Raw genomic sequence first — 25,908 nt, 5'->3', positions numbered from 1 at the left:
GGCATCCACATTGTAAAGAAAGAAGCAAAACTATCTATATTCACATATGACATGATCTTACATGTAGAAATTCCTGAAGAATCCACCAAAAAACTGTCAGAGCTAATAAATAAGTTCAACAACGTTTAAGGGTACAAAATAAGCATGCAAAATTCAGTTGTATTTCTACACTCAAGCAATGAACAGCCCTCTCAAAAATTAGAAAACAATTCCACTTACAATAGAGTAAAAAGAATAAAATAGTTGGGAATGAATTTAACCAAGGAGGTTTAATTTTTACACCAAAATCTGCACAGCACTTTTGAAAGACATTGAAGAAAGCCTAAAAAATAGAAATCTACCTCATTTTCATGGACTGGAAGGTTTAATGTTGTTGAGATGGCAATACCACTCACAATAATCTACAGATTCAATTTAAATCTCAATGGCCTTATTTGCAGAAATGCAAAAAGCTGATTTTAAAATTTATATGGAATTGCAAGGGATATAGAATAACCAATAAAAAAAAAAAGAAAAAGAAAATCTAAGTTACAGGACTCAGACCCCCTGATTGCAATATTTCCAACAGTAGTAATCAAATCAGTGTGGTATTGGCATAATGACAAACATGTCAATCAATAAAATAAAATGAGACTCTAAAAATAAACCCTTATATATGGTCAACTGGTTTTTGACAACAATGCCAAAGCCATTCGATAGGAAAAAGAGTAGTCGCTTAAAAAAATGGTGATAGCAGTTTCTTAGATATGTATTTACTGACTACTGACTGTGTCTCTAATAATCCTATTAAAAGAAATAGGAAAATAAAGCAAGACAAAAAAAAAAATTATTTATTTATTTTTTTATATTTCAGGTTAATGTGAGGGTACAAACATCTAGGTTACAATATTTGCATTTGTTAGGTAGAAAATTTTTTTTAAGTAAACAAATGGTTCTGGGATAACTGGATACTCAAATATGAAAGAATTAATTTAGATCCCCCACCTCATATTTTATATGGAATTAACTCAAGATGGGTCAAAGACTTAAAAAGCATAAAATTCCAAGAAGAAAACATGGGGAGGAAGCATCATGACCTGGGATTTGGTGATGGTTTCTCAACTATAACACCAAAAGCAAAATCAACAAAGGAGAAAAACAGATAAATTGAATATCATCAAAATTTAAAATTTTGAGCTCAGTGCCCATGCTCAGTGGTTAGGGCACTGGCCACATACACTGAGGCTGGCAGGTTCAAACCCAGCCCGGGGCTGCTAAACAACAATGACAACTACAACAACAAAAATAGCCAGGCATTGTGGCGGGCGCCTGTGGTCCCAGCTTCTTGGGAGGCTGAGACGAGAGGATCGCTTAAGCCCAAGAGTTTGAGGTTGCTGTGATCTATGGCACTAAGGCACTCTACTAAGGGTGACACAGTGAGACTCTGTCTCAAAAAATTTTTTTTTAATTTTGATGTTTTAAATGACAGTATCAAAAAAAATGAAAAGACAACTCCAAGTAAGTGAGAAAAATATTTGCAAATTGTATGTAGTCAGACAATTAAGTTCATGAACTCATCCTAGGGGAAGTGCTACATACCCCATTGCTCAGAATTACTACAGTCACCTTGGAAGTACTCCCATTGGTCATCCGGTAACTGTAGTGCTATCGAGCAATGAGATATGTAGCACCTTTTCTAGGATGAATTCACGAACTTAATTGTCTAACCTCGTATCTGATAAGGGATTAATATCTAGAATTTACAAAGAATTCCTAAAACTCAAAAAAAAATGTAATGGTTAAAGCACTTCAAGAAACATTTCCTCAAAGAGAGCATGCAATAAGCAGGCCAATAAGCACATGAAAAGATGATCAACATCCTTAATCATTAGGGAAATACAAATCAAAACCACAAGGATACCACTTTGTATCGACTGGAATAGCAATAATAATAATAACAAAAATAGCAAACGTTGGTAAGGATATGGAGAAATTGGAATCCTTGTACATTGCTGATGGTGTAAAATGGTGCAGCCACTGTGGAAAACAATATGGTGGTTCCTCAGAAAGTTAAATATAGAACTACCATATGACCTGGCAATTCCACTCCTAGGTACTTACCCAAAAGAATTGAAAATAGGCATTTAAACAAAATCGCACACAAATATGGAAAATAGGCATTTAAACAAAATCGCACACAAATATGGATAGAAGCACTGTCTTGGGTTGTTAAAAACAACCCAAATATCCATCAGCCAACAATGAATAAGCAAAATGCAGTATATCCCGACAGTGGAATATTATTCAACCATAAAAAAAATGAAGTACTGGTTACCTGTTATGACGTGTATGAAGCGTTGAACTATCCTAAGTGAAAGAAGTCAGATACAAAATTTCACATAAGCTAAGACTCTATTTATGTTAAAAATATTCAGAATAAGAAAATATTCAGAGATAGAAAACGGATTAGTGGTTGCCAGGGATAGGAAGAGAGATGAAAGGAGAGTGACTACTTACTGAGTCCAAGGTTTTCCTTTTGGGGTGATGAAAATGTTTTGAAACTAGAGAGAGGTGTCAGTGTGCGCAACATTGTGAACATACTAAATGCCACTATATTGTACACTTTAAAATGGTTAGCTCTATGTTATGTAATTTTTATCCCAATAAAAAATAATTAAATGATAGGTGCATTGATAGATAATTTCAGGTCTCTACAACTAAATGAGATGCAGAATCAAGATTATATTATCGATAATTTCCTGAATGTCTACCATATATTGGTTGACCATGTGTCAATTACAGTGCTTAGGAGTTTCCTTACAAAGGCCCTTCAAGGATGTGTTATTACCTTCATTACCATGTATTATTATATTCATTATCCAGATGAGAAAATGGTGTTTTTAGTGACTTGTCCACAATTATATCTAATGAATAAAATCTCAACAGGAAATAAAGTATAACAGTCTGTACTCTTGAGGGAAACATTAATTCCATTTCTGTTTGAAATTTCAAATAATCTGAATAAATCAGGGAAACTAAGATTTGTACCTTAATCATGTGTTCCCATTTCTGAGTTCCCTTTGGTTAGCATGAGAACTACCAGGTATACCACCTGACAGATGGACCACCATGTGCCAGGCACTGCCTCCTCGCTCACACCCATAAACTTCACAATAATCCTTCATCCTCAAATTAACCTTGAGAAGAGGACATCGTTATCCCCATATTACAGAGGGGAAGACTGAAACTCAGAGATGTCGGCAACTTCCCAGTATTACAAAATGTCTGAATGAATAACACAGGATTTCAAGTCAGGAGTGTCTGGCTCCAAAACTTTTTGTTCTTTCTTCTACTCCACAGTCTTTTACACCTGGGGGCCTTTCCATATAGGGCAATATGAAGAACAGAGGCCTGGATACTAAGGTCAGTTTGAGTCATTTCAGCAGCTCTGATATGGTTTGAACAATCCGTTACTGAGATAAAAGCTGATCCCATGAAGACATGGCGTGTTCTCCTTGAAATGCAGATTATAGATTGGTATCCCCTGAGCCACATCTAAGTTGCAGACATGCCTTGTATGGCCTACATGTTTTTAAGAATAATTTAAATTAGTTGCGAGCATTTAAAAAATTAGGGAACATCACACAAAATTTGCGTTTTTACCTTTTTTGTAAAAATAGAACTCTCTGGCAAGATTAGGCCTATGTTCCCAAGTGGCAAACATGAGTGGAATCAAGCCGGTTACCTTTCTGACCAAGTAGAGGGAGGCAGACCAAGGTTTTATATTTTCATGCTGGCTCTATGCATTTTATTTGTCAGTCAATGTCAGAATCATTATTTTTTTTCCTGAAATAACCTGTTAGTTAAAATTAATAAGGTAATTTATACTAACTTTTCCTGCCCTTCTCTACATCTCAAGAGGGATGCATTCATTGATAACAGAATGCATTTGTTATCTATTTTAGAGATAGGAAAATTAAATAATGCATGCTCCTGCCCCTCCATCCCCAAACAGTTGCAAAGATGTTTGCATCGCAGCTGTTGTGCCTCACCCACTAAGGGCTGGGGACTCTGCCTTAGAACATGGAATGAGGTGTCAACACCTCTCGCAAGAGACACATTGGTCATTGGTCATCTTGGGCCAAAGACCCAAGGATCACTGGATTCTCAGAGACTGCAGGTGGAGAATGCCACCCAGCTGGTTTGCCTGCTGCTTTAGATGTGTAAGTGTTTTGCAATATGACTTTTGTATGCAGCCAGAAAAGTTCACTAGTGGAGCCAAAGCAATCAAAACCCAGGTCCCTAAAGCTCCTGGGAGAAAGCAAAAAATTATAGATCTTCTGTGCTCACTGTTTGGAATGACAAGGAGGAAACTCAAGTCAAGTAGTCAACTCCCAGTTCAAGGGCCATTTCTGTTGGGGTATCAGGTCCATAAGATTCTGCTTCTCATGCCCTCCTCTCATAGGACATTCATAAAGTTGACAGAGAAATTCTGTGTCAAAAGTACCCTTTTAAGGGACGGGTAAATGTAAAAACTATGCACAGCTCTCCAGTTTCCATCTATGTTCCTCCAATGCCATCCACACCACCTGTCCACCCCCGCTTGGGAAGTCATCAGGTCCAGCTGCCAGAGGTAAGAGTTAGCAGTTGTCAGAGGTTGAACTGTGCCCTCCCACATGTTTGGGGTCCTAATTCTCAGTATCTCTGAATGTGACCTTGTTTGGAAATAAAGTCTTTGCAGATGTGATCAAGTAAGGGTGAGGTTCTACTGGATTACAGCTGGCTTTAAATCCAGTGAGTAGTGTCCTTACAAGAAGCCATGTGGAGATGAAGTAGCACAAAGTTACACACATCATGTGATAACAGAGAGTAGGACTGGAGCTATGTGGCCACAAGCCACGAAATGCCACAGAAACACTAGCAAGTCAATTAGGAAAACCGAAACCCCAAACTTAGGGCCAGAAATTGCCATAATTCATTAAATCCTTCTTTAAATACAAAAAAAGCAGCCACTGCACTGTCACCTGCTATCCTAATTTGCTTCCGAACCTAAAATTCTAAGACATGAAAAGACCTGCAAAAGAAATGTTTTTTCATACATCTTGTATGCCTCTCCTGAATATCTGTCTTGGACTAGTTTCAGCTTCTTTAGTATCACATTTCAAATGTAAATAATTACCTTCTCTCCTAGGCAACAAGCCTCATGCCCTTTCCCTATAGTTTAGAATCTGAATTTCCTATTGTTTTGTATCTAGGTTACCTCATCATTCATTTCAACACTAAGCAAGGGTTTAATCTATCACATCAGACTTCAGACCACTACTGCCTAGCAGGGCCTTTTTGCCACTTTTGGATGAATTTTTGTCCTTCTTAAAGGCAAGAGCAGGCTGGGTTTTGGAATGGGCTCAGAATCTGGGCAGTCATGGGAGGAATGCGTTGGGGGATGAATGCAGCTGGGAGGTGAAGTGGAAGCAACTGTGCGGAAGTCAGAAGCAGCAAAGACAGCAGGAGCCAGGAGCACCTTCCTCATCCTGGGACTGTCTCTGTGCCCAGGGCTCTAACGACGATGGGCGGGAGCTCCGAAGTGACGGAGTGCAAAATGAGCTTTTGAAATACTCTCCCACATGTTCATAATGGGACCTGAAGGATTTTTTCTTTTTTTTAATTGCACGATGGGGCTTGGTTATTGAGAATGATTCATTATGGGGCCTGAAGGATTTTTTTTTCTTTTTTTAATTGCATGATGGGGCTACATTATTGAGAAAACATTTTTGACTATAATATCATTCAGGAATGAAACTAATTTTTATAGGTTGGGAGGAAAATTCCCTCACCATTTGAATATTAACCAATCATTTGTATACAAGGTATTAAAAGTGGCCAAGCTGAGCCCCTTTGCCTTATTCAGTTCACATCTCCATACACACAGTTCCAAAAGTCCAGGTGAGTATTTTCTGCATTGGTGTATTACATAGTTTATGTGCTAATATTAACCATACATGGAGAAGTAGTGAGAGTTAAAGTATGGTGAAAAGCAAATCGGGATGTAATGTTGGTTAGAGTTTTGGCCAGAACCATTCATATATCACACATATTGACAAAACATGAAAGCATAATAAATTCACCTAAGTTTCTAGACATTTTTGTTTTAGAAGAAGGTAAGAGTGGAAGAATTGCTATAGCTAAGCTTTCATTTCCTGCCAGTATGTGTGTTTGGACTGGTATCAAATGCTCATTTTTCTTTAAGGCTTACAGACATTATTTAGACTGGCTACCAAGTAAAAAAGGAAACTAGTCTAGACATATTGGTAGATGAAAAAATTTCTAAATAATACAGATTTCTGCCCAAAGACTTTAACCTCTTCCTTAGAAAAGCTTTTGGGGAAATACAAAAACATTATTTCAAAAAGGGCAACATTAAGCCAACCTATTCTCAGTAGGATATAGCCCACAGCTCCCTCCCTTAAATCCTAAACATTAATTAATCATTAATTTTTAACTAAACATTAATTATAAATATTAATATTGCTCCTATCTTTTTAATTCCTTTCCTCAATTCTTGTTTGATTTCCTCTCTTATTCTTATTGTCTAACTTTCTCTGAATATTTAGCTCTTTAAAAAACTTGATTAGTAAAGACATGTACAATCCTGAACTCAAAAAAGAAAGGATATACTTTCTTTCCAAACACATGAGACATTTATAACCATTGACATTGGGCTATATTGTAATGGAAGTCTCAATACATTTTAAAGAGACACATTTTTCTGACCATAAAGAAATTAAATTAGAAAAAAATTATACATCATGATCAAGTGGGCTTTATCCCAGGAATGAAAGGTTGGTTCAACATATGTAAATTCATGAATGTAGTTCACCACATAAATAAAAGCAAAAACCAAAGACCATATGATCCTCCCAATTGACACAGAAAAAGCAATTGACAAAATTCAGCATCCTTTTCTGGCAAGAACACTTAAGAAAATAGGCATAGATGGGACATGTCTTAAACTGATAGAATCCTTCTTCAACAAACCACACAGAATGTGTGCCAACATCACACAGATGGAGAAAAACTGAAAGCACTTCCACTTAGAACTGGAACAAGACAAGAATATCCATTATCACCACTACTCAACATAGTTCTGGAAGTTTAGCCAACACAATCAGGCAAGAGAAGGATATCAAGAGCATTCAACTGCAGTCAGAGGAGGTCAAACTCTCACTCTTTGCTGATGATATGATCTTATGCTTAGAAAACCCCAAGGACTCAACCACAAGGCTACTGAAAGGGATCAAGAAATATAGTAACATCTCAGGGCATAAAATCAGTGTTCACAAATCAATCAACAGCCTTCATATACACACCAACAAATGTCAAGCAGAGAATCAAATCAAAGACATAAAACCCTTCACTGTAGCTTCAAAGAAAATGAAACACCTGGGAATATATAAACAAAGGACATGAAGAATGTTTACAGAGAGAACAATGAACCCCTGAGAACAGAAATAGCCGAAGATGTTAACAAGTGGAAGAACATACCATGCTCGTGGCTAGGAAGAATCAACATCATAAAAATGTCCATACCCAAAGCAATCTGCATATTTAATGCAATCCCCATTAAAGTACCAATATCATATTTTGAAGAACTTGAAAAAAAGAATAGTACTTCATTTCATATAGAACCAGAAATAAAAAGCAAGTAGCCAATGCAATTCTAAGAAATAAAAATAAATCTAGAGGCATCACATTCAGACTTCAGGTTATACTACAAGTCTATGGTAATCGAAGCAGCATGGGACTGGCACAAAAATAAAGACATAGATCTAAAATCAGCCACATATCACCATCTGGTCTTTGATAAACCAAATAAAAATAAATGGGGGAAAAGAATTCCTACCTAATAAATGGTGCTGGGATAACTGGTTAGCCACATGTAAAAGACTGAAACTGGGCCTGCACCTCTTACCACTTACAAAAATTAATTCACACTGTATAAAAATTTAAATTTAAGTCATGAAACAATAAAAACTGTAGAAGAATGTGAGAAAAACTCTTGACAATATTGGACTGGGAAAAGAATTTATGAAGAAAAGACCCCATTTGCAATTTAGGCAATACCAAAAATAAATAAATGAGACATGATCAAGCTAAAAAGCTTCTGCACAGCTAAGGGCACAACATCTGAAGAAAAGAGACAACCTTCAGAACAGGAGCACATATTTGCATCCTATGAATCTGACACAGGGCTGATAACTAGAATCTACAGAGAAAAACTAACCAACAAGAAAAGAGCAAGAGACATAGAAACAGAAGCTTCTTGAAGAAGACTTATGGCTAACAAACACATGAAAAAATGCTTCTCATCCCTAATCATCAGAGAAATGAAAATCAAAGCCACTTTGAAAGATCACCTAACCCCAGTGAAACAGCCCACATCACAATGTCTCAAAGCTGCAGATGCTGCTGTGGATATGGAGAGAAGGGAACACTTTTACATTGTTGGTGAGGCGGTAAACTAACACAGCCTCTGCGGAAGTTCGTTTGTGTCTCCGGTCACGCAACAAGAAGTATGGAGAATCCTCAAATAGCTAAAAATGAACCTTTCATTTGGTCCCACAATCCCATTACTAGATATCTACCCAGAAGTAAAAACATCATTTTACCATAAGGATTGGAATTTTTTTGCAGTACACAATCACCAAGATGTGGAATCAACCCAAGTGCCCATCAACCCTTGAAGGGATTAATAAGCTGTGATATATGTATACCACGGAGTACTATTCAGCCATAAAAAGATGGAGACTTTACATCTTTTGTATTAACCTAGATGAAGTTGAAAAACATTCTCCTTACTAAAGTATCACATGAATGGAACAGCAAGTATCCAATATACTCAATACTAATATGAACCCAGTAGATAAACAACTATAGGCCCACAAAAGAGAAAAACACAATTAAATTTAAGAGGGAAGGAGGGGCGAGTGGGGAGTACATTGCTACTCCCGCTGTGCACTCCTTTTCTGTGTCCAGACTACAAGTATCTTTGCCGTTTTTACTTGTTTTGCTTTCTTACAGTTAGATATTTGTTACTTTCTAATTTATTTATTTTATTTTCTAGGCTTTTTTTCCTATTTCATCTGTCATTGTTATGCGTTTGGAGCAGAGAGGTATAAACTGTGTCATCTTGATATAAAATCATCTCTTTAAAAATCTTTTTAATAAGCTTGGGCATGGTGACTCACACCTGTAATCCCAGCACTTGGGAGGCCGAGGTGGGTGGATTGCCTGAGCTTACAGGTTCCAGACCAGCCTGACCCAGAGCAAGACCTCATCTCTAAAAATAGCCGGGCGTTGTGGCAGGCATCTGTAGTCCCAGCTACTTGGGAGGCTGAGGAAAGAGGATCACTTAAGCCCATTTGAGTTGGAAGTTGCTGTAAGCTATGATGCTACGGCACTCTATCAAGGGTGACAAAGTAAGACTCTGGTTCAAAAAATATATATTTTTTAAATTTATTTTTATTTCTGGATAGGTAATACATGCACATTGTAAAACATTCCAATTAAGAGATATAGAGCAATTTATATACTATTTTATATACCCCATTTAAGTTCCCGGCAGATGATAAGTAATAACAAAACAACTTCTGTATATAAACTGGTTGAATTCACCAATCATTGATTTTATCACATTATAGGGCATTTGTTAAGATATTTTGCCTATAAAATTTCTCCATTAAAATAACCCTTGAATCCAGCCCATCTGTACTAGCCTCTGTTCTAAGGACCTTTCTACTTCTCCATGTGCTTAAATATCACATCTTCCCTGTTTAGAGAGGACGTCTCTCTCCCCCTCACCTACCAGAGCTTCCTTATCATTCCTCATGTGCAATACAAATCCCTGACATAACCTCATCAAGGACGAGGACAAACCAAAACGATATGTATGTAAAAGTTCAATGCAGTGGCTGCCGTGTAGTTGTTTCTCAAAAATAATTTACCCTCTTTTCTGCCTTCCATGTATTTCTCAAGCTGTACCACCCATGAGGCTGTCAGCTGCTTTCGCATCAGGAACTGCTTCTAACCTAAAGCATAACTCAGAGTTCATATATAATGGTTACCCAGGTGAGAGATGGTGATGTACACACCCCACCCCCTGTGCAGGTGCACTGACCATGCTCCCACCAGGGCCACTAGGCTAACAAAGAAACATCACCTCTCAGAGGCCCATGTTCTCACTACAGGCAGGGAAATCTCTGGAGTCTGGAGCAAAATGCCCCATCAGATAAAGACAGCAATTACAGGCAGAGATACCAGGCACATTACTTGAAGGAGCCAACTCACCTGCCAGAACCAAGTCCCCTGAAGCAGGATGAGGCTTTCACGCAGAAGCTCCACAAGTATATTGCCCCGTAAGAGGAACTCCATGAAGGCGACCAGGCCTGTCAGAAGGACGACCAAAACCAGCAGCTGGTGCACAAAGATGTCCAGCATCTCCCGGCCATGAGTGTGGTTGTAGAAGATAAAACCTATAGAGGGTATTAAAAAAAAAAAAAAGTTTATCTTCTTCAATGAAACCAAAGGCCACCAACTGTTTCTCTCTCCTCCTCTTTCCACAGAATTTCATACACACAAAACCGCAACTGCTCAATGATTCTCACAGGACTTTAACTCTCTAAGATTTTTGAAGTCATCATTGCATCTTTGGAATGGATTCTTTGAAATATAACCCTTCTTTTCCCTTCCCCAACCTTTATTCTCTCCTCTAACACATCTTGACATTTTCAACAATTATAATTTCAAAGAATCTTCTGTGAAAGATGAGGAATAATAAACATGAAGAAGCAGGGGGGTAAGAATTAAGGTGATACACACAAGAACAAGCAAAAGCCTCGCCTTATGGAATTCAGTCCGCACGTAAATCGTAAGAGTGGACTTTGACAGGTATGACAAGATGCTCTGAGAAGCTTCCAAGATGTAAGAATTGCATTTTTTTCATTCCATGGACAGATTTCGGGTGCACTTTAATCCTTTTTATTTGTATATAGAGAAAAATATGTTCATTCAAAATATAGTTACACACACACACACACAAAGTATAGTAACACCCTGAAATGACAAGAATCAGGCTATTAGTTGTTAGCACCCATCTTTTATTTAGCCCTTGTTCCCAAGGAGGAATGGGCAACAGCTGTTATCTTCAGATGCCAAAGACAAGGTGAGTAGGGAATGACTGGCTCCTGATTAACTACGGCCTTTTTGTTGTTGTTGTTTCATAGTTAATCTATTTTTTACATGTATAAAAAAATGAAAACAAATCATTAAACACTTGTTTCCTTTTTCCTCCAGGAGGAGTTGCAAGACCAACTGAACTAAAAATATTGTTTGAATTAACCTCTCAAAATCAGGACCTATTATTTTTATGCGGCTGCATTTTTTGGACCTATTTATCATATAATGAATGACAGGGTTTTACTGTATCAGTATGAAAAGGCTAGTTAGTAGATGGTAGAAGCTGTCCTGCTGTGAGTGGTTGCTTCATTTCCAGATATTCAAGCTTTGTTACTAAGTTCACTTTTCACTATTAAAAGTGGAAATAATGATAATCTTTAGGACAGCCTAGAGATAAGGAAGCATTGAAAGTAATACTTTATTACTTAGTCACGCAGAATGACTAAAGCTCTTTGAACGAGTGTGCTTGCCCAGTTCTACTAAAGGAGTCAGTAGAAAAGGAAGATCTTTGTCATCCTGTCTAGCATACCCATCACAGCCCAGAAAACCGGTCCTGTAAATCCAGACTGCACAAAGACACTGAAGAGTCATTACTATGAAAGGCTGCACCAATGCCCTCTCAGAGACAGGCACAGGAAAACACCCACTCATACTTACCCTCCACAAAAAAAGCATTTGACAACATGAACTTGGGCAAGGAGGCAGGAAGTGAACTGATGGTGAAACATAAGATCTCTGCCATACCAGACAGCCCGAAGAAGAAATACATGGTGGAATGATGCCAGCTCATGAGTTGGTGCCACTGGCCCTCTTTATACAAGGTCAGGTGGGGCCCATCAGTAGAGAACTGCTCCCCAGCCATGCCTGCAGAGGAACATTTCACAGTGTTAGCAACCCCTCCCCTAACATTGCTTAGAACGCAGGAAGATGTAAGAGGGTCAGCTCATTGCTTACTTCAATCTGTATTATCTTGTGACATTGATTCCTCTATCTGGTGTGTTCCCTAACACCTGAGCACCGGAGCTTCAGCCTTGCTTTAGAGCAGTGTTTTGCAACCTTTTTAATTTTACGGCACGCTTGAACTGATAGCGAAACTTCCATGGCACACTTAAATTACGTTGATTAAAAAAAAAAAAAGAGTAGAAAAAAGAATATACTTACTGTGCTTTGACTTCTTTCAAAAATAACTTAATGAATGATCTTTAAGAATTTTTGCTGCACACCTAAGATCTCATGGCACACCAGTGTGCCACAGCACAACGGTTGAAATCACTGCTTTAGAGGTTCCAATGCTAGTTCAAATAATCAATTTTATTTGAAGATAACCAACTGAGCCAAACATCTCTTTCAGATCATCAGTGCTGATGATCTTAGTTCCACTGACAAGTTCCACTGTCTATGACAATCCAATGACTAAATCCTGAGTGAGGCTTAGCGCCCATAGGTCAGTGAGTAGGGCGCCGGCCACATGCACTGAAGCTGGCATGTTCGAGCCCGGCCTGGGCCTGCTAAACAACAAAGACAGCTGCAACCATAACATAGTGGGGTGTTGTGGTGGGCGCCTGTAGTCCCAGCTACTTGGGAGGCTAAGGCAAGAGAATCGCTTAAGCCCAAGAGTTGGAGGTTGCTGTGAGCTGTGGCACCACAGCACTCTACCAAGGGCAACAGAGTGAGTCTCTGTCTCAAATAAATAAATACATAAATAAATCTTGAGTGATATGGGAGTTTGGATTTGTGAGCTTAGTCCTACACAGGCTGATTACTTCCTGCTTAGGTGCTGTATCTATGGATAGCTGCCATGAAGTAGAAGTTTGTGCTTGGTCCCAGAGAAAAATGCTGAAGAGCTCAGCCTTTCCTCAATTAAGGATAACTGAGAAAGCCCATATAGACAAATATATGACCTAGTCAGTTAGGCAAACACTGAAATTTTCTTAGAGATGCTGCCTTTTCTGTTACTCTATAGAATCTGATAAGGAAACTTGTCTCTTTGGAAATGTTACTCTTTAATTTGATGGTCACAGTAAAGACATATTGACCTGAATAAAGCATAAAGAAACCTAATGGAAAGGTGGGAAGTTTTACCTTTATAAAAGAGGGGCTGCAGGGAAACTCTTTAAAATACAGAAAGTTTTTGTATTATCTTCATAGTCAGTGGAAAGGGTTTAACAAGTCATCTGGCCTTATCTCTTTCTCTGATTTAGGAACCAAGGAAGGATGATCCTCTACAGCCTATCAGCATTGATTTTTTTACTGAAGCTTTTTCATAATCACTTGATTATTTTGGTGTTGTTTGCAAAATGGTTTTTGATCTTGAATGGGTTCGTTCTTTTAGGAATCGGAACAATGGATATAAAATGATTTTAGAAGCTTCAACCAATTCTATAAAGGAAATTCACCTTGACTAGGTACACAAGTTAACTACTAAGACTGATGTATTAATAGCTTTTTGTAAAAACACTAAGTAACCCCTTACTAACAAATTATATTACAAGTCGAATAGTATTCCATAGTATATATCTTTTGTATTTACCTGGATGGATTTGGAGAATATACTCCTAAGTAAAGTATCTCAAGAATGGAAAAGCAGGGTGGCACCTGTGGCTCAGTGAGGAGGGTGCCGGTCCCATATACCGAGGGTGGCAGGTTTGAACACAGCCCCAGCCAAACTGCAACAAAGAAATAGCTGGGCATTGTGGCAAGTGCCTGTAGTTCCAGCTACTCAGGAGACTGAGGCCAGAGAATTGCCAAGAGCTGGAAGTTGCTGTGAGCTGTGACACCACAGCACTCTACCTAGGGCAACAAAGTGAAACTCTGTCTCTGAAGAAAAAAAAAATGGAGAAGCAAGTATCTGTTTACTCAGTACTAATCTGAAAATAGTAGATCAACAACTACAGGCCCACACAAGAGAAAAAACACAATTCAATTCAAGAAGGGGGAAAGCAGGGAGAGGACTAGGTAACTTCCCATCTATCGGGTACAATGTAGGGATGTACTGCACCCTTCCTGGGTGAAGGACTCAACTACAACTCAGACTTTGGACTTTACCTTACAAACACAAATAATGTAACCTAGTTGTGTGTACCCTCATATTAATTCAAAATTTTAAAAAAAGAAATTACAATTAGAATGTGTTAAGAACGTCTGCCGTGGTCTGGTATTGGTATTGGTCTGTAGCCTATTATCAACCGGGCCACACAGAAGGAGATGAGCCGTGGGCAAGCGAGAGAAGCTTCTTCTGCATTCACGGCTGCTCCCCACCACTCACATGGTCACCTGAGCTCTGCTTCCTATCAGATCAGTGGCAGCACTAGATTTTCACAGGACTGAGAAGTCTACTGTAAACTGCACATGTGAGGGATCTAGGTTGCACGCTCCACATGAGAATCTAATGCCTGATGATCTGAGGTGGAGCTGAGGTGGTGATGCTAGCACTGCAGAGCAGCTGCAAATACAGACTATCTTAGCAGAGAGGCTTAACAACACAGAGACCATAATAACTCAACTGCTCGCAGACTCATAGCCAAACCCTGTCAGTGAGTGACAAGTGACAATTGAGCTACATCTATGGCAGGCTTTGAGTCAGAATCTGACACTTACTTCAGCCCAGGATTAGCCACCCATTGTTTTGGTTACCACTTTCGTCTATGCCTCTTTCCCACACTGCACACTCATCTCAGTCACAGTTTTGGTAAACCCACAAGCTAACCCTAACACAAAAATGAGTAAAAACCAAATGTCACTGGACAGCTTCTTTGAAAAGGGGAAAAACACAATGACAGCAGAAGACTCTGTGATAGCCAACAAGATAAAAACCGTACTTAAAACACCAAAGAGTCCTTCTTAAATTACTGGTTCGTTTCAACAGGTGATTCACATTCTCCAGGCCTATTTTGTATAGTACATGGTAACCAGCTATTCAATGAAGCCATAAAACTTTCAGAACTGCTTCACCACACAAGAGCAAGCACTCTGCATTAAAAGAAAAGCCTCTGGTGTTTTTCAAAAGAAAAAAATGTAAACACAAGGAAGAGAAGCAACTACTGAAGGCCACTACTTTTTCAAATGGGTCTACACTGACAGCATCATCGTGGCTAACTGATTGCTAAAGCTGAGAAGCCCCTCACTACTGGTGATCCCGCCTGCTGCTAAGAGCATTTGTCGTGAACTTTAGGAAACATGGCACAACATTCCTCTTTCAGCCAGCACCATAACTAGACAAACTGATGAAATAGCAGAGGATACTGAGGCTCAATGTTAGAGAGGATTAATGAGGTCTTGTGACACACAGGATAGGATGGCAAGTCTACCAATGTTGACAAGGCAACAATGCTTGTTTTCATGCAATATATTGTTTGGAAGAATGTGCATGAGGCTATGTCATGTGCTCTTTTGTTGCCAACCCACACCACAGCTTCAGAAGCATTCAACTCTTTGAATGAGTACAAATCAGGAAAACTGAATTGGACATTTTGTGTTGGAAAGTGAATGGAGCAGCTGCCACAACTGGACAGCTTTCTGGTTTCACTCCTTGGGTCAAGAAGGTTGCTTCTGAATGTGCATCTACACAATGTGTCATCCACAGAGAAATGCTAGCTAACCAAAGAATGTCTCCGGAACTAAACAAACATTTTGCAAGATGTGATTAAAATTAACCACATTAAAGTACACGCCCTTAACTCACGTCTGTTTGTGTAGCACTGTGAGGAGATGGACACAGAGCACACGTGTCTTCTCTTATACACAGAAGTGAAATGGATTTCTAAAGGGAGATCATTGACCAGAGTTTTTGAGATAGGAGAGCTACCTCAGAGATTTCTTTCAGAGAAACAGTCACCGCTGGCAGCACATTTCAGTATCTTGCTGACTTGTGTGACATATTCAACTTGCTCAGCAAACTCAGTCTGTCACTTCAAGGGAGAGCAACAACTGTGTTCAAGTCAGCAGATGAAGTGGCTGCATTCAAAGCCCAACTGGAATTATGGAGGTGACAAGAGAGCATTGGGACTTTTTGACATTTCAAACATTAGCAGAGATTTTTAAAGAAACTAAGCTATTGTCTTCTTTCTCACAGCTAGTACATGATCACCTATCTCCGCTTTCAAAGGACTCTGAGCATCACTTCCCAACCACAAAAGACCCCTGAACAGGGAAGAAATGGGTTTGCAAGCCATTTGTGAATAAACAAGGTGAACCAACTCTGTCCATGCTAGAGAGGATTCAGTGCTTGAGATCGCAAATCTCTGTATGTTCTGGATTCCAGTGAGGATGGAATACCCTGAGATTGCCACAAAAGCACTGAAAGCCCGCTTCCCTTTCCAACCTTCTATATTTGTGAACCAGCAAAATGAGACTACTGAGTAGACTGTTCACAACACACTTCAGGTGTCACTGGCTCCCATCACCCCCAGAAAAGATTGTGAAGTTATAGTAAAGCCAGCTCAGGGCTCCCACTGATTTAGAATTATTGTGAGTTGTGTAATTGTTCCATTATATATTACATTGTAATAATGACAGAAACAAAGTACAATTCAAGCAATGCAAACAATTCAAACAATGCGCTTAAATTATCTTGAAACTCTCTACCTCCTATGCCCCGCAGTCCCTGGAAAAATTACCTTCCATGAAACTAACTGGTCTCTCGTGCCAAAAAAGGTTGGGGATTGCTATGTTAAGAGATAATTTTGAATTAAAAAATTTATGTTTTTAAAAATTAATCCTGCTATAATCAGAGAATAAATTTTGTATGTTTTTTTAATTTCAGAATATTATGGGATATATCCATTTTGATTACATAATTTACTTTTGTATATTTAGAGTCAGAGTTATAGGTATGTCTTTCACCCAGAAAGCACTCAATGTACTGGTATAATGTATCAGTTGAATAGAAATTTACCCATCACTTCCCCCCCCACCCCTACTGAGATTTGCTTTCTTATGAGCATATAAGTATTGGTCAACTAGTTCCAATTTAGTATTATTTCTCCATTCTTGTGATACTTCGCTTAGGAGAACAGTCACCAGTTCCATCCAGGTTGTTACAAAAGATACTAAATCTCCATCTTTTTATGGCTGAATAGTATTCCATGATATATTTATACCATAATTTATTAATCTACTCGTGTATTGATGGGCACTTGGGTTGTTTCCACATCTTTGTGATTGTGAATTGTGGTGCTATGCACATTCAGGTGCAAGTGTCTTTCTTAAAAAATCCATTTCAGAAATTTCTTCACTTTATATTGAATCTTTTCTTTGTACATAAAAATCCCAAAAGGAGAAAACAGGACACAGAAATGGTCCACTCACCAGTTAAAGCCATGCCGACGACTAGAATTCCTTCCACAATTTCTACTCGATGGAACAATGTTTTGGAACCAAGGTAGCAGGTCCGCTTTTGCTTTTTGCAGACATATTTCAGAATACTCTTTGTACTCCACCAAAGGCCCATAATAAAGAAAAAGGATCCAGGGATGGCATGACCTCTGAAACTCCCCATGACCTATAAAGATAAAAACATACAGACGATAAAAACATTTTATTTCTGGAACCTGGACAAAACATCATTTGTCCCTGTAAAGTACACTATCTTCCAATGACTATGGATATATCACTGATTCAGAGTACAGTAGAAAATCACACTACAATTATCTATAAGGCCAATAAAAAGGAAATAAAAATTCACATTTGATAAACATTTACCCATGCACTGGGAGCTATGGCCAGTGTTTTACACGTAATCTCCAACCTAATTTTTGCAACATACCCATGAATGAGGGATTATTGTGCCATTTGCTATAGGGATACAGGTTTAGAAAAGTTAAATGCTTGCCCAAATCTCCCAACTACCAAGCAAAAGTTTCATCGTTTTTTAACTCGGAGATCAAAAGGATTTCTTTAAATGACAGTAAGTGCTTCATCACACAATTGCCCTTTAAGCATATTAAAAGGAAAGCAATAAGAAAGTTTTACCTTTATGTTTAAAATGAGAAAGGATGTGAAATCACCTACAAAATTTTTAAAGTAGATAATTTCAAAGTATCAAACATTGAAAGCAAGGAGGAACCCATTAGAGTGCCTCGAGGATCTGGCACTGCTCCCCACTCTGTTCCCAGCCTCTCCTCCGGCTGGGCTGGAACCATGTTTTTAATTCAGGCTAATGAACTATGAGCAGAATTGGCACATGCCACTTCCAGGCTGGGTCAGTCAAGAATCTACGTGATTCCTTTATCTCTCCCTTCCCTTGCTTTGGCAACTGTGGCATGGCCTATCTGTAACACAGAGGACGATCAACCAGCCTGCTTCTAATTTTGCAAGAATATGTGAACAACCCTTTCTTGGGCTAACCTATTGAACTTTTGAGGTGTATTGATAAATCTCCTTGCCAGATACCAAGCCACATCAAAATTTGCACTTTCGCCACATGGTAGCATCACCTGTGGCTAATAAACAGAAATACCCTCCATTTTCGGTCAGTACTTTAAAAAATTAGTCTTCAGTTATGTGAGTTTTTAATTATGTGAGCAGCCCTTTGTTCAAATGTATTGTACCACAAATAGAATAATGAATAGAGAGTCCAGATCATCCTTGTGGATCTGACACTAGGCCAGATCCAAGAAAACTGGTAAAAGGGGATTTCAGAATTGCCCCTGGACCAGCAGACTTCTTTATTTCTGTGAGTGAATTCTGGGGCTCTCAGTTGAGAACAGACCCCTTTGGATTACTCCCCTATCCCTTTGACACAATTGTGAAGTTTAAGGGGAAACTGTGTTGTTGACCCAAATACCAGAAGTCTCTTCAATCCAGCACCCCTGAAACGTCCAAACTGTCCAGAGATAGGTTCTTGTCCTGACTTAGTGGTGCAGTTTGAAGCATGTCCCCTAAGCTCTCTAAGCCTTAGTTCTTAATTAATAAGAAGATGGGCCTAGATAACACCTGGAGTTCCTTCCTCCTCCACCGGTCTCTGATTTATTAATTTAACCACCACCTTTATCATAGTGTTACTGAGTTCTCCTGTTTGTTTTGATTTAGGCAACCATATAGAATTAGAAAATACTTCTACCTGGGATTGAAAAATACATCCAGGGGTAATTTTTTTTTAACTTTTCTGAAAAAGAATTTTATATGCTTTAAGGAGTTTGAATAATTTCTGTTTCTTAGTACAGGAAGTCCACTTGCTGGAATTTATCCTGAAGACATAATTGGAAATATAAGCATTAGGAGAATGATGATGTAAATGATGCAATCACTAAAACTAAGGTTTTCAAATAACTTAAATGATAGGGAATATATTTAGTGACAAGAATGGGATAAAAATGAGGGGAACGGGCTTTGGATGTAGACTGACTAGGTCTGAATACCATTTTATCACTTATTGTTTATATGACTTTGGGAAAGTTGTTTAAGTTATTTAACCTCTCAGTGTCACAGTTTCCAGTAGTTCACAGTGCTATTAAATAAGCTCATACCATCCTCCATCCATCTCCAACTACCAGAGTAAAACAAAAGTAAAACCCAACAAACAATTCTACTTGGATATTAACTACAGAAAGCAAGATGCATCCATATAATTCATTTGGCAGTCATTGATGGACTGCCTATAATCTTTCTCTTGGTGTGTCCTGAGGGTTACTGGGATCTTCTGTGGTCATTCGCTTCCCTGACTGCAATTAGAGAATAAACTCCTGGAAATCAGAAGCCATAAATCTGTTCTTCTTTCTATTCTCCATTGGGCCTAGATAGTGTCTTATATATTATGAGGTTCTAAATGAACAACAGTGACTAAGTGCTTCTTATAATACACATCATGTATTTACAAAATATCTTTACTCTGATGTCTCAAAGACCATTCATACTCAATATGCCCCCAAATTGATTAATCATCTATCCACCTACTGCCAGAAGTAATTTTTCCCCTAGTTACCTATGTTGGTTGACAGCACTGCCAAAATTCAAAATAAAATCATCCTACATTCTGGCTAGTTCCCTAACAACCAACTGGTTATTAAGACACAGCCCTTCTGTTACTTAACATCAACCTTCTCCTGCCCGCTTCTCCCCTAGAGGAAGAGACTGATCTCCCCCAGCCCCTTCAATTTCACCTGCTTAGGAGGGCCTATTGTACCTTCTCAAGGCACTCGGTCCTCCCATCTCCCAACCCCTTCAATTTCGCCTTCTGGGGAGGGCCCTGCCATACTTTCTCAAGGCACTCCGTCCTCCAGTTAGTGAATTCTTCATATGCTAGCTCCTTGGTAGCTTCTATGACCATTACCATATTAGGAAAGCCTTTGTCACAGGCAATTTGTACCTCTAAAAGGGTAGGGGCCTGGGCCATTTCCATTTTATTTTTTCAAGGATCCTGGTATATTAAAAAAGGGAGAGAAATTGGCTCAGCACTCATAGCACAGTGGTCACGACACCAGCCATATACACGGAGGGTGGCAGGTTCAAACCTGGCCTAAGCCAACTAAACAACTGCAACAAAAAAATAGCCGTGCATTGTAGCAGGTGCCAGTAGTCCCAGCTATTTGGGAGGCTAAGGCAAGAGAATCACTTAAGCCCAGGAGTTTGAGGTTGCTGTGAGCTGTGACGGACACCACGGTACTCTACTGAGGGTGACATAGTGGGAGAAAATGCCAAAATTGGGTTTATAAAAATTGTGTTTGCTTTAAAATGTTTAGAAATACCTAATCAATACTTTCACTATCCATGTAAACATTTTGCCTGCATCATAGATAACATGAAATTTTAAAATCAGGCCCTCCCTGAATGTACACCTCCAGGGCAAATAGCCTTCCTGACCCATCCTCATGACCAGCTGAGAAGCTCCTGCTGCCCCAAAAGCTGAAAAGATGCCCTGGGATGCTATTAGGTGATAAGGGGAAGTAGTTGGCAAGGATTTGAGTTGATCGGAGTGGGAAAAGAAAGAAGTCCTTTTTACTTCAGTTCCAGGACTTCTGTATCCTCTACCTTTTAATCAAAACAATCTGATGGTTCCAATCTTTCTGTGTTTAAAAGACTCAAACAAAATAAGGTCAAAGCAGGCTTGCTGTATTTGCCTGTCTAAGGAAGCAAATAGACCAGTTACTCCTGGCAATAAAAATGGCATTCATATTACTTCATTGTGAGAGAAAAAAAAAAATCACCCATATTCTCAAACATCACTTGACTTTCATCTCCTGGAACCATTACCCATATGTCTATCTTCATCCCCCTGCTTTACTATTGCCTGCATGTGCAACTTACTGCTTGTACAAGACAAGTGCAGTAAGTAGCACAGAGTTTTATTAGATCTGGGGGTGTCTAACCTTCTTTCTTTTCTGCCATACATTGAAAGAATAAGATTTGTCTTGGGCCACACAGTAAATATACAAACACCAACAAAAGCTGATTAGCCAAAAAAACCAAAGGCCCATGCATACTCTTTTCATGCTATCTGACACCACAGATAAGCAAAAAGTCCTCACAAAATCAGCACCTGGCCTACAGGCTGCAAGTTGGTCACCCCTTACTCTAAATCCAAACAGCAAACACATTCTCCTTTGAAAGAGAGCACAGGGCTTTCCTCACCCACGAAGTAACCAACAGAAAACGAGGGAAAAACCAGGGTAGGAGAGAAGGACCCTCCCTGCCTGATGCCACCACTTAAAACCTCCTGGGGAAAGTGGCTCCCCCAGACCTAAACTGGTGGACTACAAGATTTAATCACTGGCTTCCACTCACGGTTCATCTTCAAAATTCTTACTCCAACCTCATGCAAAGAAGCCCTTCCCTCAAAATGACACCAAACATCATCCTCTGGAGAGAAGACAAGAAAAACACACACTCCTTAACCTCACAAAAGGGAAAGATTTTAAGACTCTAGCAATTAGAGATAATATTGGGCAAATCCCAAGATCAAACTCAAATGCTAGGTGTTAATTCCCAAGTGTTACAGACATACAAGCCATAGACCAGATTCATGCACAGAAAGAGGAATATATTCAAGTAGCCCAAAGGAAGAGATTCAACAATTTTCTTAGTGGAATCTCAGCCAACTAGCCAAATTCAATATAAAAGGCTACCACTATGGAAAAAAAAAACCCTAAAGTTTCATTTTGAACTACTACCAAAATAAAGTACTCCTAAATCTTAATTAGTGGCTCGTAGTTCAAGACCAATGTGTAAATTCCAATACACTAATCAAATTCAAAATATCTCTTGAGCCTCACTTTACTATTTGCCTAAACACTCAAAGAAAAGTATATACAAACATATATATGTACCTTTAAAATTGCTTATTTCTCCATCATTTTGAATTAGCATTCTCTCCTAAAATTCAACTATTCTGAATGGGTTTTCTTAGTTAAATTATCCTTACCTTCACGCTTTCCCCAATGTCAAATCCACCTCAATTCTCTTCTCTTAAAATTGTATAATGGTTCCAGACTCAAGAGGATAAAGCAGATGCAGACTGACCCTAAGTCTAAAACTCCCTACTCTTCCTCCTTTGAGACTAAACCAATGTGCTCACATCTTTCCAAGCATGAGCAGATAAACCTTCGGACTATGTCACAATGCATTTAAGTCTAGGGAAAACGCCTTTTTGAATTTCCTTCTCCCCTGTCCAAACATTGTGTCACAGAACAATTCCAGGTGAGATTCACCTTGCTATTCCACCTACCAGGTCACCAGCCTCAGTCATGTGCCACCTGCCTGAGAACGAAAGCCAGAGAAGCATTATTACCTCTTCTGGGCAGAAGACAAAGGGAATGATATAATAGATCTTGTCCTAAGAAGATAAGCCGTTTCCTGACATGCAGTGCCTCAAGGAAGAGATTGCAACAGGTGCCAGGGTTGCTACAGGTGAAGGCATAGCTGAAGTCACAGGATAGAAAAGATGATGAAAGAGAACCACTGCGGTCAACAATATGGCTCAAAACACTGGGATGTCATCCTCATCATTGCCTGCATTGCGCAGCAGCACCTCGGGTGCTTGAGGCACACATTGCAGAATAGATACGCCCTTGCCTACAACAGAGAGCTGACGATTGATTGAGGAAACCCCCAAAATGGAAATACTAAACTAGGTCCCTCAGTAACAAACTAGTTATAATTCTGTGAGAGTTGTTAAGATGTCTGGCATGCCTAAGGGGTGAAGGCACTCTGTCTGAAAAGGGCACATAGTGGAGGGGGCCGTTCTAAAGCAGTGTAGTGGAGGGGTGCCCACAGTGACCCAGGGATAGTGGGAGGAATCATCTCAACAGTGGAGAGTGGCTTAGGTGGTAGCAAGGAAGCAGATGTGAGAGCTCTGCTCTATAAGAGGGTTTCTCCCTCTTTTCCTCCCCCCCATGCTTCTTCATTCTTGTGATGCTTTACTAAGAATAATGTCTTCCACTTCCATCCAGGTTAATACGAAGAGGGACGGAGGGAGGGGGGTGGGGCTTTGGTGTGTGTCACACTTTATGGGGGCAAGACATGATTGCAAGAGGGACTTTGCCTAACAATTGCAATCAATGTAACCTGGCCTATTGTACCCTCAATGAATCCCCAACAATAAAAAAAAAAAGAAAGAGAAGGTATTATGAAAAAAAAAAAAGAGGCTTTCTCATTCACTCTCAACACAGCCAGCCCAGCTCCCCCCAAATAGGAGAATGAATGTCCCTTCTTTTTTTGTAGACAGCCCTACCAAGATGCAGGAATACTATTGAATAGATATGTAGAGACTAGGAGAGTGATACAAAGACACTGAGATTTAAATATGGCTTCCCTATCTCCACACCCCAAAGGCCATCTGTCCTCCTTTCAGTGTAATAGTCTCTGATGTGGTCACTCATACTGAGCCTAACATGTGGGCAGAGATGGGTAGATTCACATCTGCCCCAAGGCTGGAATTATTATCAGTCTCTATTGGAGAAAAGAACCACTCTGAGTGTTGTGACTTTACTTATTTTCTTTTGATCTCATCTGTACCTCTGTCTCTTGTTCTCACCATCAATCCCTCCCAATCTCTAAATAACTGAAACCATCCATGGCACATAGGCTATTCCCAACCAAATATCTAAAATGATAAACTGAACTCTAACTTGAGTTAGAGGACAGGGTGAGGCAATCTATGGACTCATGTCTTAAAACATAAAACCAACAAATAAAAAGAACAAATGTTGTTCTTGCCTGTGGCCAACTATTCAAAGTAAATAGAAGTCTGGACTGTTTCAGTTCATAGTGATCCTGAGATGGGAGAGAAGGCATTCATGAGCACACTGAACACAAGCTAATAACTTTTCATACATCTGTTTATTTTGTCATTGAGACAACTCAAGGAAGTACAGTGGACCCTTGAACTACGTGGGTTTGAACTATGTGGATCCACTTATACACAAATTTTCTTCTACTTCTGCCACTCTTAAGACAGCAAAACCAACCCCTTCTCTCCCTTCCCCTTGCCAACCTGCTCAACATCATGGTTTTCCTAGTAACATTCCCTTTTTTCTAGATTACTTTATCATAAGAATATAGTATATAATACATATAACTTACAAAATATGTCTTAACCAACTGTTTATGTTTCAGATACAACTTTAGGTTAACAGAAAGCTATTAGTAATTCCGTTTGGGGAAAATCAAAAGTTACTGGATTTTCAACTGAATGAAGGGTCAGTGCCCCAACTCCCACATTGTTCAAGAGTCAACTGTATTGTTATCTCCGCCATAAATATGACAAAACTGAGGTTCGAGGAGATTTAGTGACCTATTCTAAATTACACAGTTAATAAAGACCAGAGCCAGGAGTCCAAAATCCTTACACATCTGACTCCAAATCCCACAGTGTTCCCCTAGATAAGGGCAAAGACTGGAAAAGTTTTCCCAGTGGTCTTATGAAACAGTCTCGATCACATGTCTTTGAGTGGGTTAAATACCATAGGGAAAAGGCATCTCCTTCTGGTCCTTTCACCATTGCAGTGTCAGCACATGTAAAGTAGGAGAAGCTTTGCACACAACACCAAGACTATTTGTTTACTACTACCGTAGTCAAAGTTGTAGTATACATGGCTGCCAACACCAAAGAAGGTGGGCTAAGCAGCTGCAATGACTTCCTTGCTGCAGTGAGCATGGGAGTGGTTGTTATTGACATGGTAGAAAAAGATGTCATTTGATATCTGCAAGCTTCATGCTGCTTCAAAACCCAAGTCAATGAACAATGACTGAGTACCACAGAGAGCAAATACATCAGTTTTGTATTGCTGTTGTCACAAATTTCTGCAAAGTTGGTACATTACAACAACACAAATTTATTCCCTTGCAGATCTATAGCTTAGAAATTCAACAAAGAGCTCATTGGACTATCAGGGTGTCTGCAAAACTGCCCCCACACTCCTATCATGAAAATCAAAATTTCAGCAAGGCTGCAAGTGCATTACTTTCAGAAGGTTCTCAGGGAGAATCCATTTCCTTCCCTTTTCCAGCTTCTAGTGGCCACCTCTGCTCCTTGGCTCATAAGCTCTCCTTCCTCCATATTTAAAGCCTGAAATATTCCATCTCTCTGACAACTCTTCCTTAGTTCTATATCAGTGATTCAGAACCTTCTGAATGCCATGGCAGTTTAATACAGTTCCTGTGGGTCGCGACCCACCGATTGAGAACCGCTGTTCTCTATCCCTCCAACTCTGAACTTTGCTAGTAAAGGTTCTCCAATTTTAAGGACCCAGGAAATTAGATGAG

At 39.3% G+C, this 25,908-nt stretch overlaps 1 protein-coding gene across 8 annotated transcripts in view; it reads right to left on the bottom strand.

Annotated features, from left to right (window-relative positions):
• TMEM45A (transmembrane protein 45A) overlaps positions 1-25,908 on the bottom strand; it is an 88,575-nt gene that overhangs the window by 6,000 nt on the left and 56,667 nt on the right. For 6 of the 8 annotated variants that reach the window (XM_053565731.1, XM_053565725.1, XM_053565727.1 and 3 more), the window contains exons 2-4: positions 17,518-17,710; positions 11,869-12,075; positions 10,324-10,508 (exon numbers count right to left, since the gene is read on the bottom strand). In XM_053565731.1, coding sequence (XP_053421706.1) covers positions 10,324-10,508; positions 11,869-12,075; positions 17,518-17,707 — 582 coding nt within the window. In that variant the 5' untranslated portion in view covers positions 17,708-17,710. Of the gene's footprint in view, positions 1-10,323; positions 10,509-11,868; positions 12,076-17,517; positions 17,711-22,567; positions 22,670-25,908 lie in introns of those variants that run through there. The other 2 variants (XM_053565729.1, XM_053565732.1) reach the window with 2 other exon arrangements.

Source organism: Nycticebus coucang, chromosome 16 (genome assembly GCF_027406575.1).
Source record: "Nycticebus coucang isolate mNycCou1 chromosome 16, mNycCou1.pri, whole genome shotgun sequence".
NCBI lineage: Eukaryota > Metazoa > Chordata > Mammalia > Primates > Lorisidae > Nycticebus > Nycticebus coucang.
Note: the sequence above shows the minus strand (reverse complement) of the source record. Positions and strands in the feature narration are given on the sequence as shown.